General features: G+C 47.2%; 1 protein-coding gene across 9 annotated transcripts in view; it reads left to right on the top strand.

Moving 5' to 3' along the window:
• Window positions 1–8921, top strand: part of PAX5 (paired box 5) — a 186667-nt gene extending 177746 nt beyond the window's left edge. For 5 of the 9 annotated variants that reach the window (XM_074330722.1, XM_019729114.2, XM_074330721.1 and 2 more), the window contains one exon: window positions 210–1992. In XM_074330722.1, coding sequence (XP_074186823.1) covers window positions 210–295 — 86 coding nt within the window. In that variant the 3' untranslated portion in view covers window positions 296–1992. The other 4 variants (XM_019729118.2, XM_019729113.2, XM_019729111.2 and 1 more) reach the window with 1 other exon arrangement.
• Window positions 8922–22227: the final 13306 nt, after the last annotated feature.

The raw sequence follows: 22227 nt of genomic DNA, 5'->3' as shown, positions 1-22227 counted from the left end.
CCAGGACCATTCACATCTACCAGCCTGCCCTTCCTGCAGAGTGTCTTCAGGGCTTTAGCTGAAAGAGTCCCAAGGAATGGGGCAGGCGACTGATTCCTGCTGTCTGGGGAGGGTCCCAGGGTGAGGAGGCCTGCTCCTCCGAGGCTCCTTGATGCTAGGTCAGTGGGAGCTGTGCAAACAGGTGAGACCCTCCACCTTCACACTCCCAGGTGCTCATGCACACTGCTCAGCCTCAGCTGGCCTGGGTGAAGCCTCCTTCATGGAAACAATGCCAAAGGATGGGCAATGCCACTAATGAAGCTGCACCCCCACTTCTCCGGAGAACTTCCCGCCCTGCTGAACCTCCTCCTCCGGAGCTGCCTGCCCAGCCAAGGCTGTGGTGACCCAGCAACCTTTTTTTTTTTTGAGGGGGGGGCGGGGGGCGCAGGCTGGCGAGGCTGGTGGGGCAGAAGGCCGGAAGAAAAGCAGCAGCGGTCAATTAGGATTAGAATGGGAATGCCTGTGGTCTCTGTAAAGGGATTATAGAGCAAGTGGGAGCCCCAAACGACTGTGTCAAGAAGTAAATTGATAATAATGTGAATTAGAGAGGAAAAATGACAGAAGAAAGGACAAGTTTATTCTAGATGGAGGTCTAACGGGCACCAGGAAGACAGAGTGCTCTATGAGGTGATGTTTTCATTTCTCTCAGTAAATGCAAGCTTTTTTTTTATTTTGCCGTGGAGGCCTCATGCTGAGGCTGCTGGACAGCCTGGCCAAGAGAGTAGGCTTTGAGAAGGGACTGAGTCAGAGCCAAGGGTGAGACGGGTCGGTGTGGGACTCAGAGGGCCGAGTCAGGCTGGGTTTGGAGGGGTGGTGGTGGCACATGCTAAAGTGTCTCCCCAAACCCTACCCTCTTGATTCCATGCTAGCTGTATGGCCTTGGGCAAGCTACTTACTCTCTCTGTGCCTCAGTTTCCTCATCTGCTAAAAGGGGACAATACTAGTTCCTACCTAATAGAATTGTGGAAATTAAGAGTTAATGGATATAAACGTGCTTAGAAAAGTACTTTCATATCCTTATATCATGGCACCCTCATATAGCCCTACTGTCACACCCCCTTTTACAGGGGAGAAAACTGAGGGTTAGGGAAGTGAGGTCACTTGTTCAAGGTCAAGAGTGATAGAGCCTGATTGGCAGCCTCCAGGCCTTGGTGCCCAATTATAGTATCTGGAATAATTGCCAGTATTGGTTTGGATTTGGGTGAGATTTCAGGATCAACATGAGTTGTCTCCCCTGGGGAATTAAGAAGCTTGCTATTCCCACCGCAGCAGACACGTGGTCTACAATGGCTCACATGGCCCCAACTGCTGTCTACTTGGATAAACACAGCCCTCCAGCACTGGGTGTACAGACCGTGAACTGTGTTGTGGTGGAAAGAGTCCTGGGCCAGGGCCAGACAACCTGAACTCCAGGCCAGGCTCTCGCACTAAGAGGCTTCCATGGCTTTGATCACATGACTTTGGTTTGTTGAGCCTCAGCTTTCCTACCTGGAAAAGGAGGAGATGGCCTAGCGTCTCTTACTTGTGTCCCATGGAGCACCCCCCCCCCGCCCCCATACTCTTTCATCCATGGAGAGGAGTTGGAGCACAGAGCCAGGCTCCTGGAGGCCCCATCCAAAGTGCGTAGTCAAATAAAGCAGCCCAGAGGCAGTGGGGGGAGCTGAGCATGGGTATAGAGCCCTTAGCCGGGTCCCATCAGGAGGTCACAGGAGGCAGACTGCACCCCGCCCTGCTCCACGTGCTCATACTCTCCAGTCTCCCCGTGTCCAAATCTTCTTGTCCCCCAAACCCAGGCTGACCCACTTCCTCCAGGAAGCCTGACCCTGCCACAATAATCTTGGTTCCAAGAGCTCTTTTTGCAGCGCTCCGGTCCCTTTTCTGCCTTTGAACATTGGCCTCAGGTATGGGACTGCAGGCACGTCACCCTCCAACCTCCGTGCCTTCTTCTCTCTCTTCCAGGCTCCTCGTACTATTACAGCGCTGCTGCCCGAGGAGCTGCCCCACCAGCAGCGGCCACTGCCTACGACCGTCACTGACCTTCGGAGCCAGGCAGAAGCCAAGCACTTATGACTTATATCACTGAGGGTGATAGCCTCCCAGCCCCCTCCAAAGATAGCCAGAGGGGCCCAACAAGCCCACCCCCAGCAACCCCCCCCACTCACCTGAAATTCCATCCCCCCCTTTTTCCTGCCAGGGACTCTGGTGTTCTATGGTAGGGCTGCTGGACCTCTAGACAACTGTCCATTTCTAAGAATCAATCGATGAGCTTCTCCCAACAGTGACAGTTTCTCCACAAACCAACAACTGTTCTGCAGAAAACTGCAGTCCCAGCCCAGCCTGCCTGACCATCTGCCCATCTTCCTGCCCCAGGCCTGGCAAGGAGAGCTTGTTAATGTCACTTCAACAGCACTTATGTAAACACCTTTTTGCTTTTTTGTGGGACCAAGGGTCCAACTGAGCAGACTCCCCACCTAATATAGGTTCAACACTCCCAAAGTATCACAGGTTGTCTTAGACTTGTGCACAAAGCAACCCCTCTGCCCTGGATGCCCTCATAGAGTGGGCTCGGAGCTGTCTGTGAGACTGAGGGTGCCCACCTTGGGGACCCAGCCTCCTGCTCGTTGCTACTTCTTTAATAACTTAACCGAGCTGGTTATGCTCCACTCCTCCCAAAGAGAAACACACTTTGGGGAGACACACTGGCTTCCTGCCTCCATTTCCCTGGGCTCAGTGCAGTGCGAACAGCTCTTTTCTATATATATCAAAGGAATCGAAGAACCGTCTGGCAGATCCCTAAGTTACCGTTGTCCGAGGTGCTGATTGCACCTAACTGAACATTAGGGCTGAGTGGGACCCAGAAGATCATGGTCCTAGGTGGTGCGTGAGGCACCTCAGCCCCTGGAACCACCGATCTAACTGGGCGTTCCCAGGCTCTGATCACTTTGGACGTCCACCATGGACACTGCCCCCTCCTCCAGGACCCCAGTGAGTGGATTCTGGGCAAACCTGTCCCTGCCATGTAGACAGTGATTAACAAAAAGGACTTTGCCTGCACCGAGAACCACACACATCTACAGCGGTCAGCCGTCCTTGTGGAGCCTAGCATGCAGCTGGGAATGAAGGTGCTTGCATGGGGGGACATGTCCACCTGGTGGTACAAGGGACTGTGATGGTCAGGGCCATGGACAAGGGCCGCGGGAGCTGGGAAAGGGTGTGGGAGGGTTGGGGAGAGCCACCTAGGAGGATTTGGAGGACAGAGGAAGGCCTCCTGGAAAAGGGACAGGACAGGCACTGAGGAGCTGGTGGTGAATGGGGTGTGGTCTTGAGATGGGGGTCCAGTGGCCACGATCTCTTTGCCTGGGGCCTCAACTCCTTGCATAGTCTCTCTTGCCAACTCAGAACATCCAGGAAGAGGCTCTGTCCAAATCTGGGCTGAATTATAGTGATGATAGTGGATTTTGCCATCTCATGTGACCATGTTCCTGGTGTCTGCATGTCACCAGGGTGGCAGAGAGCTTGCACTTGAGCCCGCACTTGAGGTGATTGGCCTTGAGAGGTCTTGTCCTGGCTGCACCTCTGCATTGCTGTGGGACCTCAGACAAGACCCTTCACTTCTCTGAGCCTTGGTTGCCTTGGCACAGCATGGCCACCTGCAGGATCGCCCAACAGCTCTCTCTTTCCTTCCTCTCTCCCAGGGAGCTGGATCAGGCCCTCCACTGCTGAGCAAGCACATAGGGCTGGGCATCTGAGTCCCACTAAGATTCAGACCAAGTGGGAAACAAGAACACCCAGAGAGATTGGAATGAGCCTTGAGGAAGACCTAGCATAGCTCCCCTCAGGAGAAACTGAGGCCCAGCTGGGAGAAGCCCAGGACCACGCAGGGAGACAGAGCAGACCTTTCCTGGCCACCACCAAGTGTTTTCCCCATAAGACCTCTGCAAGGTGGTGGGACAGAAGAGGAAACAGGCTCAGCAAAGTGGAGTCCCCAGGCAATGAGTGACAGAGGTGGGTCTGGGACTCTGCCCCTGATCCCTGGCATATGGTGGTCCTCCCATCCCTGGGGAGAGAAGTAGACAGTGAGGGCAGCAGGAGACGGTTCTAGGCCCACTGCCCCAGATGGGGTGTCCTGGGACTGTTAGAACTGCTGAGGAAGCCCAGTCCCCCAGGGCGAAGGTGGAACTGGTGAGCACAGGCACACCCCCACACCCCCACACCCCCACCCCCCGTTCCGCCGAACCTGATGAGAGGGTATCTGGGAGCCAGGATAAACTGGCTCCAGCCTCTGTCTGCCAGGCAAGGTAGGAGAAGGTATTATCTGACCCCTCCCTCCCTTCCACAGGAAGTAAGTGGTGGGTGGGGTCAGGGGTCTGCAGCGTAGCCCTCTTGTACCCAATCCTTGAATCCTGGTCCCTCCTGTGGTGTCAGGCTCTTGGGAGGTCAGCCTTCCCTGAACCAGCTGCCTAAGGCGCATACCATCCTTCCTCAGTGAAGCCCACATGGCCCCATGCACGGCCCTCTACCCAGCCTCGCCCTCTTCAGCCCTGTGATGAGCTCCCTCCATGTTTTTCCTCACTCTCCTGAGGCTCCACTGGTCCTCAGATTGCATTTGAATTTATTAGACAGCCACTGGATTACTGGGCTGCTGGGCAGAAGCACAAGAGCACAAGATGCATACACGTATTCTCACACTCATACCTGTTCTCACCCACTGAGTTCCCACGCTGCCCGGTGCAGCTGCCTGGGAGCTTGGAGGGGAGGCTTCCACAGGACACAAGCTGTTGATGCCAGAGAATTCTGAGTAGAAAACTCAAGGCCAGGACCTTCACCAGCATCGTGGCAGGAGGCCTGGGGCGTTCCTCCACAGGCCTTCAGCCCCAGGTTCTGGCTTTGACTTTTTGAAAAGGACATTGTGGGTTCTATGAAAAATTGTCATACCACTAATCTAGCTCCAGTCTAGATAAAACTGATGACATATCAAACCCTACATTCTTTTCCCAAGGCGCCTTAGTTAGGGTTAGCCCTTTCATAACTGATGTTCATATGGTGCTTTGCAATCCTTGACCATCCCCTGGGGCAATCACAATGCCCATTTTACAGATGGGGAAAATTGAGATTTGGATCTCACAGGGCAAGATAGAGATGAAGTGAATCCTTAGATCTCCAGGCCCCATTCTCTCCACAGAACCATGCTCCTGTAATGGGAGAGTATGGCTTAGAGATACCTTTCAACCCCCTAGAAACTCCCCCAGACCCACAATGAGGAAAGAAAGAAAAGGGAGGCCTGATGGAGAGCCTGGGTGTTGGTGGCTTTGCTGGTCCAACTTGATTCTCATTAACACGGAAACCTGCAAAGTCTGCCCAGATTTACACCAATGCTTCTGACTCATCCAGACTCCTTTCCTGCTGTGCCCTGAAGCTCAGAGGGGATTGGAGCTTGTCTAACACCACATTGCAAGCCCTGACAGGGCTTGGATGTGGGCCCAGCTCTGACTCCCAGGGTCTAGGGCTCCAGTGTCATGAGATATCTCATCACTCTTTTCTTTATCCTTTCTGCCGTGGATCAGACTCCAAGCCTGGCTGTGACAATATGCAGGAGTTCCTGAGCAGGGCCATCGGGGCCAATAGGGTACCCATAGGTCACAATGTCAAGGGCCCTGAATTAACTACTTCCCAGGCCCGGTGAAGTAACCTAGCCATTCAGGCAGCGCACAAGGCCGTATGGGTGGTGGGACCCAAAACCCAGAGTGCTTGCCCCTTCCAATAGCATTCAAATGCGAAAGCTTTTAAAATGCTCTGTCAGCCCCCCAAAAATATGTCTATAGGCCACTGGCCACCAGCTTGTGACCTCCAGCCTTTGTCCAATGTCCCCTTTCTTCTTCGTCTCCTTGCCCTTCATTGCAGATTTGGGAGAGATGGGAGCCCAGATTGATGAGTGTCAGGTTGCCCAGCCCCCAATCCCTGCCCTCCTCCCTCGCCATCCTGGGCTCCTGCAGACCATTTTGGCTTTGAAAGTGGGTGAGGCTGAATGTCGGAGGTGGTGGGGTAGGGGGATGTTTGGCTTTGAGGGTAGTTCAGTGCTGCTGGGACCTTTCACATGTGCAGGGAAGAACTCCAGATGTGACCACAGGGCACGTGAGAAGTCATATCCCTAGAGAGACTGCCCTGCCTTGCACAGTCCCTGGCACCAGCCACCCTTTTCTGGATGACATCTCAGCTAGGATTTAGCTCCAAACCATGGGGAGCAAATCTTAAAAACAAACCAAACACTCCTGACAAATACCTGGAAACAAGATATGTCTGAGACACAGCTGCCCGAGGATAGAGGAAAGTCCAGGCCCCTGGATAGGTCAGGCCCAGGCTGGAGTGGGTGGATCCCCCCACACTGGGCTGGACCACCTCCCCAGTGGCCCTGCTAAGAAGCCAGCTCTGCGGCCTTGGCCTCATCATCCATCGAGGAGCCTGCCTCTGATGGTTTCCAGGGACGCACACCAGTGGTCCTGGAGAATTTATTCCTTTAGTTCTTTTGGCCTCGGAGAGCTTCCAAGGCAAGTGCATTTCTTAAAAGGTAACAAAATACATTCTTGGAAAGTTGGACAGTCAGGCCATGACTCCTAGCTGGCAGTCTGCCCCACCTCCTGGCAGCCCCTTCAGCCCCTGGTCCCCTGCCACCCCCACACCTCAGGACTCCCTCTTGCATATTCATGGTGGAGCCACAGTGTTGATCTGCACTTCCCCACTGTCAGCTCGCAGCTGTGCCTCCAGAGTGGTGGCCAGGTCCCCAGGGGCCAAGACAGAAGCAAGTCCCTTGCCCGCCTGCTCTCCTGACAAGGGGACTACACTTCTGTGACACAGCTGCTTGCTGGGAGCAGGCAGGCACTATTCTTCCTTTCATCTCCGGTAACTTCTCAGTGCTCAGGTCCTGTTCCTGCAGCCCCCAGGGTCAAAGGGGACCTCAGAGTTTCAGTCCATGTGTTCCCAACGGTCCCATTTAGCCCATCTCCAAGTTGGGGGTAAACATTGCCACCATTCAGTGAGTCTTGATATTCTTCTTGCCACATTAGACCCCTGAGAGGCTCAAGGAGAAAATGCAGCTGTTTATCTAGTTATTGAAGGAATCTCAGTGAATTCTAAAATGGAGCTGGTCTCAGGTAGTGTGTTTGGCCTGTGGGCAGGAAAGAGAGGGAAGAAATCTGTCCTTCAGCTTTGGGCAGCTCTGAGCATAGTGGAGGGAGGAAGCATGGGGAACAGCATGGGGTGGGATGCATTGGGGGTTATGAGCCCCCTCCCCAACACTAAGACCTGGCTGGAGGAGGCCACGCTATAGTCTCACCCACCCCAACCCTGGGTTCACCCCACCTTGTGACTATGGCCACCCAGCTACCCTTCTCTCCCAAATCGCAATGCTTGTGACCACATCCCTGATCTTCTCCAAAAGCACCATTAAGAACAAGTGATTTTGGATGATGGATTTTTGATTTACAAATGGTGCACTTCCCCTGGAGTGGAACAGAAAGGAAACCATTTAATGGCTCCCCTATTTTCAAGCATGAACACATTTTAATGAAACTATTTTATTGTATTTGAGGAAATGGAGAGTTGAACATTCCAACCAATCAATAGCCAATTAATTGCTATAAAGCTAAAAAGAAAATAAATAAGTCCTGAGTCTATTTGAAACGCCCTGCAAAGCTCCAAGCCTCCAAATCTGGCCTTCCTCTCAATACTCGTATATGACAGTGTGTTCACACACACGTGCACACACCCCCACACCTCACACGTACTTGAAACTCAGAGAAAACGCTGAGTCTCCTCATGCCAGTTCTTGCCTGCTCTCCTCACCTTTGGTCAGAGAAGGTGAGCACACCTGGGAGCAGCCTGTCCTGGGCTCAGGAAGAGGCAGCCCAGCCCCTGGCCCCAAACCGCCAGCACAGTGTGGATTCGTGGGCACTGAGGGCCCCACTGCTTGGTCCCCGTTGCTGGGACTCCAAGTTCAAGCTGAGGGTGGAAATCTGATTCGGATTTTGCCCTGATCCTTGCTGGAAGATGCTGCCCTGGTTTTTCACCCTCTAGTGGCCTTTGGACATTGAGTATTTGTAGAAATTCAGATTACTTTGCAAATGGAACTCTTTGCCAGGAAGACACATGGATTTTGCTTTCATTCTTTCAGACAGTTGGCTTTGTCTTAGGGACTCACCTTCCACCGTCAAATAACTATACATATCTTCTGTATCCGCCAAAGTTTGTGATGCCTGCATAGACGCTTACTTGTAAAAAAAAAAAAAAAGTACAAAAAAAAAATACAAAAAAACCAACAACAAAAATAACAATTGAATTGCCTTTGAAAGTGGGAGATGATCTGTCTCCAACAGATTAAAAAAAATTGCTTCTTAAAAATGTGTATGTTTTGTATTCTTTTTTTCTAGTAGAAAATGATTGGAAATATTGGTGGTTTTTTTTCCCCTTAGTGACGTGTGTTGCTTTTGTGTGTAATAATATTTGAATGTAATTACAGCAGTGCCAATTTGCCAAAGATGTCGGACATATTTTTCTTTTGTCGGGAGGAGGGCAGGGGCTGGGGGTGGGATTGGGGAAAAAAACGGGGGTGGGATTTTGGTTTAATTTTTTAACTCTTTTTTTTTCTTGTCAAATCTGGAGTTTGTGGCTTTATTCTAAGTTAAATTGTTGACAGCAACACTTTTATTTTAGATTAGTTGGAGGAACTTGCAATAAGATTGGCGTAGTCTCAATGTGTCTTTCCATGAGTGACTGTTAATTGTGAAGAATTGATTTTATGTAACCTTTATGTGAAATAATTATTTGTAAATATTTGCCATAATTTTATTGGTTCCTAAAATAAAAGTAATTTTTTAAGTTCAGAAAAAGAGTTTGAGCTCATTTGTTTTTACCACTTCACAGATGGTCTTTGGCAACTTTGCCAAAGCCACATGGGGTTGTGGGGGTTACTGGCTCTCCTGATGAACCTGGGTCAAAACAAATCCATGCAACTAAAATGGTGTGCTGTGGTGTTGGCCTGTACCCTGGAGTGGCTCCAGGCTAGCTACCATCAGGCTTGGCTGAATGGAGCCGTGGTTGAGCCCCCAGCCTGGATGTGACTCCTGGCTCTGATACTCACTGGCTGCGGAATGTTGGCTGCGTTCTGTGACCTTAGCTTCGTTAGCTCTAAAATGGTCAGTAACATCCATCTCATTCATTCATTTATTCAACTAATAGTGGCTGAGTATCTACTCTGTCTGCAACACTGGGGACACAGCAGTGAGCAGGGCTAAGAAGGACCCAAGTAACCTGAAGCTTACAACCCAGGGGACTTCTGTGAGGATTCATACACGTCAAATATGTGCTCAGCACTAGTATGTACATGCACACGTGCTCTCCACGTTAATCCAGGCTGGGTCTTAAAACTGGGTGCCCCCACATGCTTCTAACATGCAGACAGAGCTCCTAAACCACTCATTCCAGGAGAACTTGTGTTTGGGATCCAAAGCCACAGGCCATATCTGGCCAGAGCTCAGAACTCAATGATCCATAGTCCTTCTGTGGGAGGTGCCCTGTCACTATGTCTTCAGAGCTGAGGCTTTTGGCTGCTTGGGAGCCCAGAGATGGCTTTCTAGCAGGAGCAGAACAGCTGCATACCCGAGTCCTGCCCCTATTGGGCGGTGTCAGTCTGCAAGGGCAGGCAGGGACTGCTGCGCCCCTTGGCACAGTGTGTGCGATGCAGTAATTGCCAGAGATGGAGTAGGCAAGTGACCGCGTGGGGGCCATGGGCTGCAACTCATTCATATTTAATAAAGCCGGCTGCACGGCCTCCATTCATTTAGGCAATGGATGGTGACGAAGGTGATTCCTGAGGGACAGAGAGAGAGATGCTGCCACGGTGGAGCCCGGGCCCCGCTCCGGTCTTCCCAGTGCTGGTGACTTAGAGGCACACACTTCAAAGAGAAGCGGCAGCGTTTTGGAACTGAGAATTGAACTCTGAACCTACAGGAACTGCTGAGACGAGCAAGTACCTCCACCCCTGAAGTTGCAGCCCTTGTCTCTGGTTCTCCTGGGACAGAGGACTCACGCCTGCCCTCCTTGGATATGGGCCCCAGTAACCAGGGCGTGTGCAGCCCCCACACCACAGCAGAATGGAGGCCATGGGCAAGTCCTCTGGTAGAGGGTGGAAATGCCAACCCTGAAGATGTGTGGGCAGCCTCCAGCATCACCTTTGCCCACAGTGACCATCACAGAGACACCGAGGGGAACACCTAAGGTCAGCCACAGGAGGCTTTAGCCTCAGGCCCATTCACTCTTCATATTCCCACTGGAGCCAGGTCTCATGCTAGGTGATGGGTACAGAGGTGACTCACGGGGGAATGGACTGCACCAGCGCTGTGAAAATGGCAGATGCATAAAGACTCCTAAGAACTCCTAAGAGCCTTGACTGGGAGTCTCAGCTCTAGCTCTTGATGGTCAGTTTACTGATGTAAGCCTTGGTTCCTTTGTCTATATCATGGGTATAAACCGCCTACTCCATCTCTGGCAATTACTGCATCATGGGTATAAATCATCAATATTTGCTTCGAAGATATTCTGAGGAACAAATGGTATGCATTGTGGGAGTTTTTCTAAATAACAAATGTGAGTTTTGCCAAGATATGTTCCCTGCTATAAGGAAGTCAAAATTCTACATCCAAAGGTCAAACTCTAGTTGGACCCTCCTCTGAGCCAGGCTTAGTGCTAGATGCAGGAGGAAGGTTGCTATTGATTAAATGTTTGTGTCCCCCCAGAATTCGCATATTGAAACTGAATCCCCAGTATGACAGTATTGGGAGGTGGGGCCTTGGGAGATGTTTAGGTCATGAGGGTGAAGCCCTCATGAATTGGATTAGTGCCCTCATAAAAGAGACTCTGGAGAGCTCTCTCACCCCTTCTACCATGTGAGAACATAGGAAACAGGCTCTCTCCAGACACAGAATCTGCCAGTGCTTTGATCTCAGAATTTTCAGCCTCCAGAACTATGAGAAATAAATGTTTGTTGTTTAACAACTCCCTCCCCCAATTTTGTAGTATTTTTGTTATAGCAGCCTGAACGGATCAAGACAAGGCTGGAATGCAGAAATGAAAAAACAAGGAGCCTGCCATCTGGGGCAGGTGATGTGCATATTTTAATTCCAGGCGATGCATGACCAGCGCCACCTACAGGTCAGGCAGACAAGGACGTATGGGCTCAGAGGGGGAATTCCATTCATTTAGGGGTGGGGTGATCAAGGGAAGGCTTCCTGCAAGAGGTGGCTTTTGAGCTGAGCCATGAAGGATAGGCAGAATTCCATCAGGAAATTTTAGAGAAAGTAGGAAGGAAAGGCATTCCAGGCAGAAGGAACGGTGTGTACAAAGCCCCAGGGGTGAGAAAAGGAGTGTGTTGGGAGGAGATACTAGATGATTTACCTCTGAGGTAATCAGGCACTGTGGCCTTTCCCCCAAACCCCCTTCTGAGGCTCTGTGGGTGCCACTGGATCAAAGATAAGCGCTAACCTGGGCTCTGGGTCAAAGGGGAGGGCAGCCTGGGCTCAAATCATTTCCTAGCAAATGGGCTGCTCAAGGAGGAGGGGGCAGTGTGAGTACAAACAGACGCTGAAGATCCACCTTGGAGGATGTAGAGGGGGTGGGAGGATATGGAGTTCCAGCTCCACGGATCTGGCAGCTGCTGGACCTGCTGGCCTGCTATATGGTGATGGGGTAAGAAAACGATTCTGTCTGCTCCAACACATGCCACACAGCTGTCTCTGGGAGAGACATGTGGTCAGCACACCCCAAGGAGAAGGGGGTTGCCATCACTGCGAGCAAATCAAGAGGAGGCCCCCTCTGCCGGACACACAACCACTGTGAGTTTGGACTATTGGGGGCATTAGCACCCCAGGTGATCTTCTGTTCTTTTCTTTTTCTTTTTTTTTTTTTTTAACACTTCTTGTAAGACTGGTTTGGTGGTGATGAACTCCTTTAGCTTTTTTTTTATCTGGAAAGTTCTTTTTTTTTTTTTCCTAAGATTTTATTGGGGAAGGGGAACAGGACTTTATTGGGGAACAGTGTGTATTTCCAGGACTTTTTATTGCAGGACTTTTTATTGGGGAACAGTAGTGTGTTTTTCCCAGGACTCATCAGCTCCATCCAAGTCAAGTTGTTGTCCTTTCAATCTTAGTTGTGGAGGGCGCAGCTCAGCTCCAGGTCCAGTTGCTGTTGTTCATTGCAGGGGGCGTGCAGCCCACCAACCCTTGAGGGAGTTGAACCAGTAACCCTGTGGTTGAGAGCCCACACTCCAACCAGCTGAGCCATCAGGCCACCCTGGAGCTCAGCGGCAGCTCATTGACATCATTCTAGTTGTGGAGGGCACAGCTCGCTGGCCCATCTGGGAATTGAACCAACAGCTCTGTTGCCCAGAGGTTGCGCTCTAACCAACTGAGCCACCCATCCGCCCTGATCTTAATTCTTTTACTGCTCTGTATATCCAGATTTTTCTTCAACGAGCATGCATTATACACACTTTGAAAATAATTTTTAAAAATTAGCATTGCTGTCTTGACTTGGCCTCACCAGCAGACTGATGGGAGCCTTTGCAAGCCTCACTTCAGATCAGCTCTGGGGCATTTACCTGAGATCCCACCTGTATTAGTCTGCTAGGGCTGCCATAATAACATAGCACAGAATGGGTGGCTTAAACAACAGAAATTTATTTTCTCACAATTCTGGAAACTAGAAGTCCAAGATCAAGGTGTCAACAAAATTAGGTTCTTCTGAAGGCTCTTTGCCTGGCTGATAAGTGGCTGGCTGTCTTCTCTCTTTGTCTTCACATGGACTTTCCTCTGTACTTATCTAATCTCCTCTTCTTATAAAGACACCAGCCATAAGGGCCCACCTTAATGATCTCATTGTAACTTAATTACTTCTTTAAAAAATGCTATCTCCAAATACAGTGACATTTTGAGGTACTGGGGTTAGGATTCCAACATATAAACGTGTGTGTATTGGGGGGGGGGGGACGGGCACAATTCAGTCTACAACATCATCTGAGGATAAAAAGATACCATCGTCTGAGGATTCAAGCCCAGCCTGAATCTGCCCTTCACACATTAACTCTGCCTTGGCCTGTCCAATGCCACCACTTCCTAGGGACATCTGCCCCTGTCTGTCCAAATCCCCCACAAGCTGGGGGCTCTTTCTCCCCAATCTCAACTCCCAGTGTAGCCCCCAGGAAGAGCCTCACCTTACATTCAACTAAGTCCCTGGTGGATTAAACAATTACTTGAAAATTTTTCAAATAAAACTAGTGAAGTTATAGATGGATATACCTCAAACCTCAATATGAAATGTGACTTTGTAGACTTTGTAGGTTCCTCCAAAAAATGGAAAAGTCTCAAAGGAAAAAAAATTTTTTTGACTACTTAATTTTTTTTTTTTTTTTTACTTTTGTATGTATAAAAAGATTCAACAAAAAAAACAAAAGACAAATAACTTGGAAAAATAAACTAACAAAATGTGAATAGGTGCCATTATATATAAAGTCCCTAAATTATAAAAATTTTGTATGCAATTATATGAAAAATACTACTATCTCCAGTAGAGACATGAATAAAGGACATGCATAGATCATTCACAAATGAAGACATACTGAATATTAGTAAATGTCCCGTCCCACAACATGACTCGATTTCACAAAATATCTTTTTTTAAAATACCCAGTTCTGGCAAGGGTCCAAAGAAATGGACACCACTCTATGCTGCTGCTGAGCTGTCTGGCAGTGTGAGGCCAAAGCTACCAGGTGTCCCTAGGCTTGGGTGCTAGCCCCAGGGGTGCCTGGAGGAGCAGGTACTCCAAAGGAGTGGAGATCCTGCACCTGGGCCTGCCCACTCCAAGATCTGTGGTTTTTCCACTAGGCTGGCTGCCTGCAGTCACAGAACGACATTGAAAGCCCAGGTCAAGTAGGAAACATGGCGTTTCCAGCCCGACCGTGTCATCTGGAAGGGCACACAAGCAGCAGAGGTTCCCACATTATCCACAAACATGTGTAAATATCGCGACGGCTCGTAATGTAACCAAGAAAATCACTTCCCGTTGTTTCCCCTTCAGTGATATTTTCTGCTTGGCTGAGTTTGCTTAGCACACTGGAAAGGCCAACTCATCAGTTCTTGTTGTTAATCAAGAGCAGTAATTGTCCGAGTTCAAAGCCTCCTGACTTAGACTCTGCTGAATAGGATAACAAGTTCCCAAAATGCTAAGTAGTAGTTTCTAAAAGTGGGCCTTTTTAATAGGGAAGGCCCCTGAAGAGGGATTGGAAAGAAAACCTTTCTGTGAAGTGGAATTAAAATATTGTGCATGCTTTATAGAGCATGGCAAATAAACTCCTGGAAGTCCTAGAAGTTCTTAAAGCATGGACAATGTGGGTACAGACTCATTTCCTCATTTACTATGTGAACTTGTATATTGGTTAAGGTGATGCCAGCTGATGTAACAAACATACCCTATAACTTCAATGTCTTAACACAACAGAAGTCTGTTTTTCGCTCACACAACTGTTACATGTGGGCGTTCCTGGTAGGCAGACAGCCTACCACACGCAGGGCTCCAGGCTCCTTTTATCTTTTGGTTCTGCCCTCTTCAACATGTGACCTCAAAGTTTACCTTGTTTGTCTGCAATACATCTGCAGAAAAGGAAAGAGCATGGAAGATCACGTCTTGTGAAGTTTTCATGGGCAGGGTGGGAAGTGGCAAATATCATTTCCACTCACATTCTATTGGCCAGAACCTGGTCCCGTGCCCTCATTCAACTGCAAGGGAGGCTGAGAAATGTAGTCTAATTGTGTGCTGAAGAGGAGGAAATGCATCTGGGGACAGCTAGCCAGGCTGTATCTTCATGATACTGTGAATTCCAGAGAATTTCAATCTTAGCTTTATGCAGGTCTTTCCTACCAACTCTGGGGCAGTGAAGGAGAAATAAGCTGAATCAAAAGAGTGGCATGAGCATGCCCTGCTCCTCATCTTTGCCCTACACTTGGTCGAACTCAAGCTGTCACCAGGCTTAGAGAATAAGTATATTCTTGGCCTGGAAGAATTGAAGGAGTCCCACAGCTTATCATGAGCAGCTGTGCTCCTGGTGCACTCTCATCTTCCGCCCTGCCCCTCAATACAGGACTCTTTGGTTTGAGTTGTGAGCAATAATACTCATTAGCATTTACTGAGTACTAATTATCTCTCGGGTACTGATGCTTAGTAGAATTCTTCCTGTTGTCCCAGAATTGCACGGCCAAGGCCCAAAAGTTGAAGCATCTAAAAGTTGGGTCCAGTCATCTGGCAGTGCTGAGAGGTGACAATTCAGAGAATGGGCTTGACCACCCAGTTCTACCCCCCATTCACCCCACCACCACAAATGTGAGACAACTGAGAGAGGAAGAGGTGGTCAGCTTGGGGAAAATGCATGTTCAAGAGTCCTGTGGGCAGAGCTGCTGCTTCCTCCTTCCAAAGCCAAGGGAAGACGGCTTTAAGAGAAACCCTTGGAAGTTTGGAGGTCTCTTCAAGAAGGGAGGATTGGAATGTCACTCCCTCTGTGGGTATCTGCTTGGCCAGCAGATGTGATGACCTGCTCAGTGTTTACTGAAGAAGGGGAAGAACAGGCAAAGATAATGGTGAGCCTTGTGGGCTGTGGGGGTACCATTGAGGAACACCATCTTTACCCTGTCCTGCTGGAACGCTGCCCCAAAGAGCCTCCTCTCCCTGGCGAGAGGTCATCTGAAAGCTGAAGGCTCTGGGGTGGACAGCCTTTTGTGGGGCCTGGGGGGTGGCTAGGGTTAGGAGAAGAGACGAATCTAAGTCTCTTACATCCAGGAACTGGGTGTTGGAGTCAGGAAAGGGAGCTATATGGAATTACCACATTACAGTAAAGGGGAAGAGATTCTGCAGGTGTAATTAAAGTCCCTAATCAGTTGATATTAAGTTAATCAAAAAGGGGAGTATCCTGGTAGGCCTCACCTACTCAGGTGACTTCTTTAAAAAAGATCTATAATGAAACCAAGAGCTGGTTCTTTGAAAAAAATATACAAAATTGATAAGCTTTTAATGAGGCTCATCAAAAACAGAGAGAGGAACCAAATAAATAAAATCAGAAATGAAAGAGGAGAAGTGACAATGTATACCACAGAAATATAAAAAGTTATTTAAAAAAATACTATGAACAATTATGCGCCAACAAATTAGACAATCTAGAAGAAATGGATAAATTGCTAGAAGCATACAATCTTCCAAGGCTAGATCAAAAAGAAACAGGATATCTGAACTGACTGATTACTACTAATGAAATCAAACCAATGATCAAAGAAGTCCCAACAAACAAATTCACAGGTGAATTCTACCAAACATTCAAAGAATTAACCTCTATCCTTCTCAAACAATTCCAAAAAATTCAAGAGGCGGGAAGGCTTCCAAGCTCCTTCTATTAAGCCACCATTACACTGATTCCAAAGCCAGACAAAAACATTACAAAAAAAGAAAACTATGGGCCGATATCTTTCATGAAAATAGATGCAAAAATCCTCAACAAAACATTAGCAAACTGAATTCAGCAATATATTAAAAAGATCATACACCATGATCGAGTGGAGTGTATTCCTGGGATGCAAGGTTTGTTCAATAACTGCAAATCAATTAATGTGATACATCATATAAACAAAATGAAAGATAAAAATCATATGATCATATCAATAGATGCAAAAAAAGCATTTGACAAAATCCGACATTTATGATAAAAACTCTCAGCAACGTGGGAATAGAGGGATGATATCTCAACATAATAAAGACAGTACATAACAAACCACAGCTAACGTCATACTCAACAGGGTAAAGGTAAAAGCATTCTCCTTAAGAACAGGAACAAGACAAGGACATCCACTTTCACCACTTTTATTCAACATAGTATTGGAAGTCTTAGCCACAGAAATCAGACAAGGAAAAGAAGTAAAAGTCATCCAAATTGGAAAGGAAGAAGTAAAACTCATTATTTGCAGATACTATATATAGATAACCCCAAAGATTCTACCCAAAAACTATTAGAATAATAAATGAATTCAGTAAAGTAGCATGATACAAAATTAATATTCAGAAGTCAATTGCATTTTTATACACCAATAACAAACTGTCAGAAAGAGAAATTAATAAAACAATTCCATTTACAATTGCATCAAAAACAAAATACCCAAGAATAAATTTAACCAAGGAGGTAAAAGACCCAAACTTGGAACATCATAAGACATTGAAGAAAGAAATTGAAGAAGATACAAACAAATGGAAGCATACACCATGCTCATGGGTAGGAAGAATTAATAGAGTTAAAATGTCCATACTACCCAAAGCAATCTATAGATTCAATGCAATCCCTATCAAAATACCAATGGCATTTTTCACAGACCTAAAACAAATAATCCTAAGATTTGTATGGAACCATAAAAGATCCCAAATAACCATGGCAATCCTGAGAAAGAAGAACGAAGTTGGAGGTATCACACTACTTGATATCAAACTATATTACAATGCCATAGTAATCAAAACAGCATGGTATTGGCATAAAAACAGACACATAGATCAATAGAGCAGAATAGAGAGCCCAGAAATAAGCCCACACCTATATGGTCATTTAATCTATGACAGAGGAGGCGAGAATATACAATGGGGTAAAGACAGTCTATTCAATAAAAGGTGCTGGGAAAATAGACAGATACATGTGAAAAAATGAAATGGGACCAACTTCTTACTCCATATACAAGAATAAAAATTGTTAACAATCAAATATTTATTTAACTAGGAATGCTTCTATAAAATATTCTGATATATGTAAGCCTAAGAAAAATCATTGCCCTATATAACTTTGCTTTAAAATTTATGTAGAAGATTTGTAAGACATTTACAAATGAAAAGAAATACTACAAAACCAAAAAAAAGAGGATCTAGAGGTGAGAGAAGACTTGAAGAAGCAGAGTGTTATGTTGTGGAGAAGGGGCCATGGGGCAGGGAATGGTGGGCAGCCTCTGGGAGCTGAAGGCAACAGTTGTGTAAGTGCAAGGAACCAAATTCTGTCAACAACCAGTGAACTTGGAAGAGGAACCCCAGCCTTAAATGAGATTGCGGCCCCAGCCAACATCTTGATTTCAGTCTTGTGAGACTCCGAGGAGAGGACCAAGCTAAGTCATGCCCAAACTCCTGACCCACGGAAACTGTGAGATAATAAACTTATATTGTTGTAAGCCACTGAGTTTGCGGTAAATTGTTATGTAGCAATAGAAAACTAATACAGTTTCTCAGCAGGGTAGGCAAGCCCGTCAGGACAGTAGTTATACATCAGGTCCTTGAATAATGTTGTTTCATTATAATGTTGATGAGATGCCCTAGGAACTTAATTCTTGTTTATATAAATTAGGCTGTAAAATTGACAAAATTGGTTTCCAAATACATTGTTTCACTTAGTCACAGAACCTATTGATGGTGTTAAGTGAGCACTTATTGTATGAGCGAGTGAGTGATCAAGCAGCATCTAGGAGGTCCTGGGGGCAGGCCGGCCTGGGGTGTGAGAACAGTAATCAGCCCCTTTGCTGAGCAGTGAGGACAAGCCAGCTCACGGGTGCATTGGCCACGGCTCTGTGAGGAGGGTCTATGTTTTCCCCAGATGAAACGACCAGTTCAGAGAGGTCTGTCACTTTTCTCCTTTTCCACTGAGCTATTAAGCTGTCTGGGGAGGAGGTGGACCTCCTGTCACTGAGACGCCGGGAGGAGCTGGATGTCCATTTGGCAACATTGAAAACGTTCATCTGATAGTGACTGGACTGGGAGCCTCTAAGGTGTAAAACGGATTTTCGTTCATTTAAAATTTTTTACGTTAAAAAAAAGATAACACATACATGTGGTTAAAAAATTGAAACTGAACCAAAAAGTAGGCAGTCAGTCTCACTCCCACCCCAACCCCGAGACTCCCAGTTCTCTTTCCCACAACTTCAGTCTCTTATTCTGCCAGAGTTTACACACATATTATATAGGCATATAGGTATAGAGAGAGATCATGTGTATGTGTGTATATATACATATCTCTTTATTTAAAATATTTTCAACTGGAGAATTTAATTTCTTTTTTTCTTTTTTTTAAAGATTTTATTGGGGAAGGGGAACAGGACCCCACTGGGGAACAATATGTACTTCCAGGGCTCTTTTATTCCAAGTCAAGCTGCTGTCCTTTCAGTCCTAGCCGCGGCAGGCACAGCCCAGCTCCAGGTCCAGCTGCTGCTGCCAGTTGCAGGGGGCGCAGCCCTCCATCCCCTGCGGGAGTCCAACCGGCAACCTTGTGGTTGAGAGCCCACTGGCCCACGTGGGAATTGAACCAGCAGCCTCCGGAGTCAGGATCACGGAGCTCCAACCGCCGCAGCCACCGGGCCAGCCCCGAATTTAATTTCTTAATAAAATTTCCTTTTGAAAAAGTCCAATGTTTTCTTGGCAAAGGTAGAAAGAATAGGAATTTTTTTCAAACCCTTCTTAAGTATTTATTTTACTGTCTATAATAGCATAGATCAGCTACGAATGACTGAAAAAAATCCAGAATAACAATGGCTTAAACAAGACAGAAGATGACTCACACATATGGAGTCTGGAGGTTGGTGGCTCAGGGCTTATATGGCAACTTGGCTGTAGGAGGCTCAGACAGTTTTAGTTGTCCTTGGCCCTCCAGAGGCTGTGTCCCTCAGCCTCAAGGTCTAAGATGACAGCGTCAGGATTTCAGGGAGAAGGACAGAGGAGACAAAGAAAAGACAATCAGCTGTCGCTTGAGTAAGCTTCCCGGATGCTGGCTCTTGACACTTCTGCTTGTATCCCATTGGCCAGAACTGAAGCACATGGCCCCACTGAGCTGCCAAGGAGGCTGAGGAACATGATCTTTATTTGGAGGTGGCCCTGTTTGTCCAGTTACAAATTCTATTACTTTGGGAAAAGAAGCAATTGAATCCTGGGACATGAGCAACAATTTTCGAACGACTACCATGTCTCCATTGCTTATAGCACACTACCTGGTTCAGAGTAGAGACTCATTCCATTATTTATTCAACCAATTGTAATTGAATAAATGTTTACTGAATTCAATTGAGGAAGATGGGAGATGACGCGCAGATTTGTGTGAGTTTTGCTGTAGAAACTCAAGAGGAACCAGCTGAGACCCCCCAATCCCCAGAGAGAACTGTCATCTTCCTGCCTGCTTCCTCTCATCCCCATGTCAGAAGGTCCTCACCTGAGGCTCATTCTCTCCAAATGCACAGTGGGGTAGGGGACATAAGTTTGAACTGCACACTCTCCAGTCTGTCCATCAAAAGCTTAAGGAGTCTGTGGGTCTAAATGAATCAGACAAGAGACCAAGCATTGACGACAACTCAGAGTCAAAGATGAGGGAGCAAAGATACGGAGAGCTCCTTGAGTCTGGCCTTTCCTGTGGTGATCTTCATCCCTCACAAGACACCTCTGAAGCCCACAGGCACTTGGTCCTGCTTGGCCAATGAGCTGGATCTCAATCAACACTGGCACCCACCCAAATGCTGGGAAGAACGTGAAGAATGAAATTGCAGAACTCTGGCCACAATGAGGCACCTGTCATTGGAAATCACCCTCAAGCCAAAGAAGTGTCAGGCTGCCCATGGCAGCAGACTGCCTGTCAACAGAAGGTGTCCGTGGGGAACTAATAAAAACAGTGGCTTGGGGGTCCATGAGGGATAAGCCATGGGGAGTGAGGAGTGAGGCTTCTGCAAAGAGAATCCTGCCTGATCTAGGAGGATTTTTTGAGGAACAATGATGTTTGGATGAGAATAAACCAAAAGATGTTATTATTTAGTCTGTAAAAGGCTTTGGGGACATTTCACAACAAACCCACGAAAAACACGGAGCTTTTCAAGAAGGCTTGGGACATTTCCTCTTGATTAACAAACTGGCTTAGGGAAAGAAAAACCAGATGTTAGGATATATAGACCCTTCTCTGAGTGGAATATGGTAACATTATCTAATTCTCTAGGGACTGGGACTAACTGGTTTCAGTTAATATTTGAGAGCTATTGGAGAAAATTCCTTATGAAGAAGTTAAGCCATTTAGAACTAAAGTATTGGAAGGAAGTTTGAGATGAATTAGGTGCTCTTGAGTGGGGTAAAATCACTGCATATGAATTGGGGGAGTAGAAGACACAGCACCAGGAGTTACGTGGAGATTAGGGCTTCCTGGGCATTCCCCAGAAGTGGAACCTATGCTTAAGCAAGGAATGTTTTAAACGGAGAATATGGGGATGGAATGTTTGGCCAATCACCATCCTGGGTGTGTGGGCCATCACACCAGCTCCAAAATGTAGAGGAAGGCAGGTCCCCAAGCATCCTTCGGTCGTAGGCTGGACAACAGTTGCTTCTCCTTCTGCCAGGACCCTCGAGTTGCTATTCAACTTCCCCAGCAATTCTGAACCTGGTGAAGGTTTTAATTTTCTATCTTGATGAAAAATGTGTGGTTTATACACTGTCGCAGAACAAATAGAATTGGGATTTATGTTGTACAACTTACATGGTTGGTTTGAGTTTTTTCCATATGTCTTCGACAGGTCTATCACATTTCTGACAGTTACATTTTTTTTTTTCTGGGAAGTTGGGGAGAGGCAGAGAACTGGTTTTCCCCTTTCTCTACTAGGTGTAGCTTGGGGATATCTGTGTGCAATTTATGGACCTATGCATGTGTGTCTGCTGTTGGGAGAATATTTGCATGAATGTGCCCAGAGTGTGGGGTTGTATGTGTGTGTGGTGTGCTGGGCTCCAATGTATGTACGTGTGTATGTTAAATGTAGTCATAAGTGTTTGGCTATGTTTTTGTGATGTGGTGATGGCGATGGTGGTGGGGCGTGTGTGTATGTATCTGCAATAGATACAATTTGCCCATTAGATGTCATTCCAATTCAGATGTCATTAATGACCAAACCTTTCGGGCTTGCCCACAGGTGGGAAGAGTTGCTTTGCTTTCTATGTCCCAAATTTCGTGTGTTTTCAATTAGTTTCACATGTGTGTTTGCAAGCATGGCACTTTAATTAAATAGGTGAAGAAAATACTCCCAATTATGAATCAAGGTACATTCCTTTACTTTGTGCTGCAGAGT

This window comes from Rhinolophus sinicus, linkage group LG04, assembly GCF_036562045.2.
Source record: "Rhinolophus sinicus isolate RSC01 linkage group LG04, ASM3656204v1, whole genome shotgun sequence".
In the NCBI taxonomy this organism is placed as follows: domain Eukaryota; kingdom Metazoa; phylum Chordata; class Mammalia; order Chiroptera; family Rhinolophidae; genus Rhinolophus; species Rhinolophus sinicus.
The sequence above is the reverse complement of the archived record's forward strand: the minus strand, read 5'-3'. Positions and strand labels throughout refer to the sequence as shown.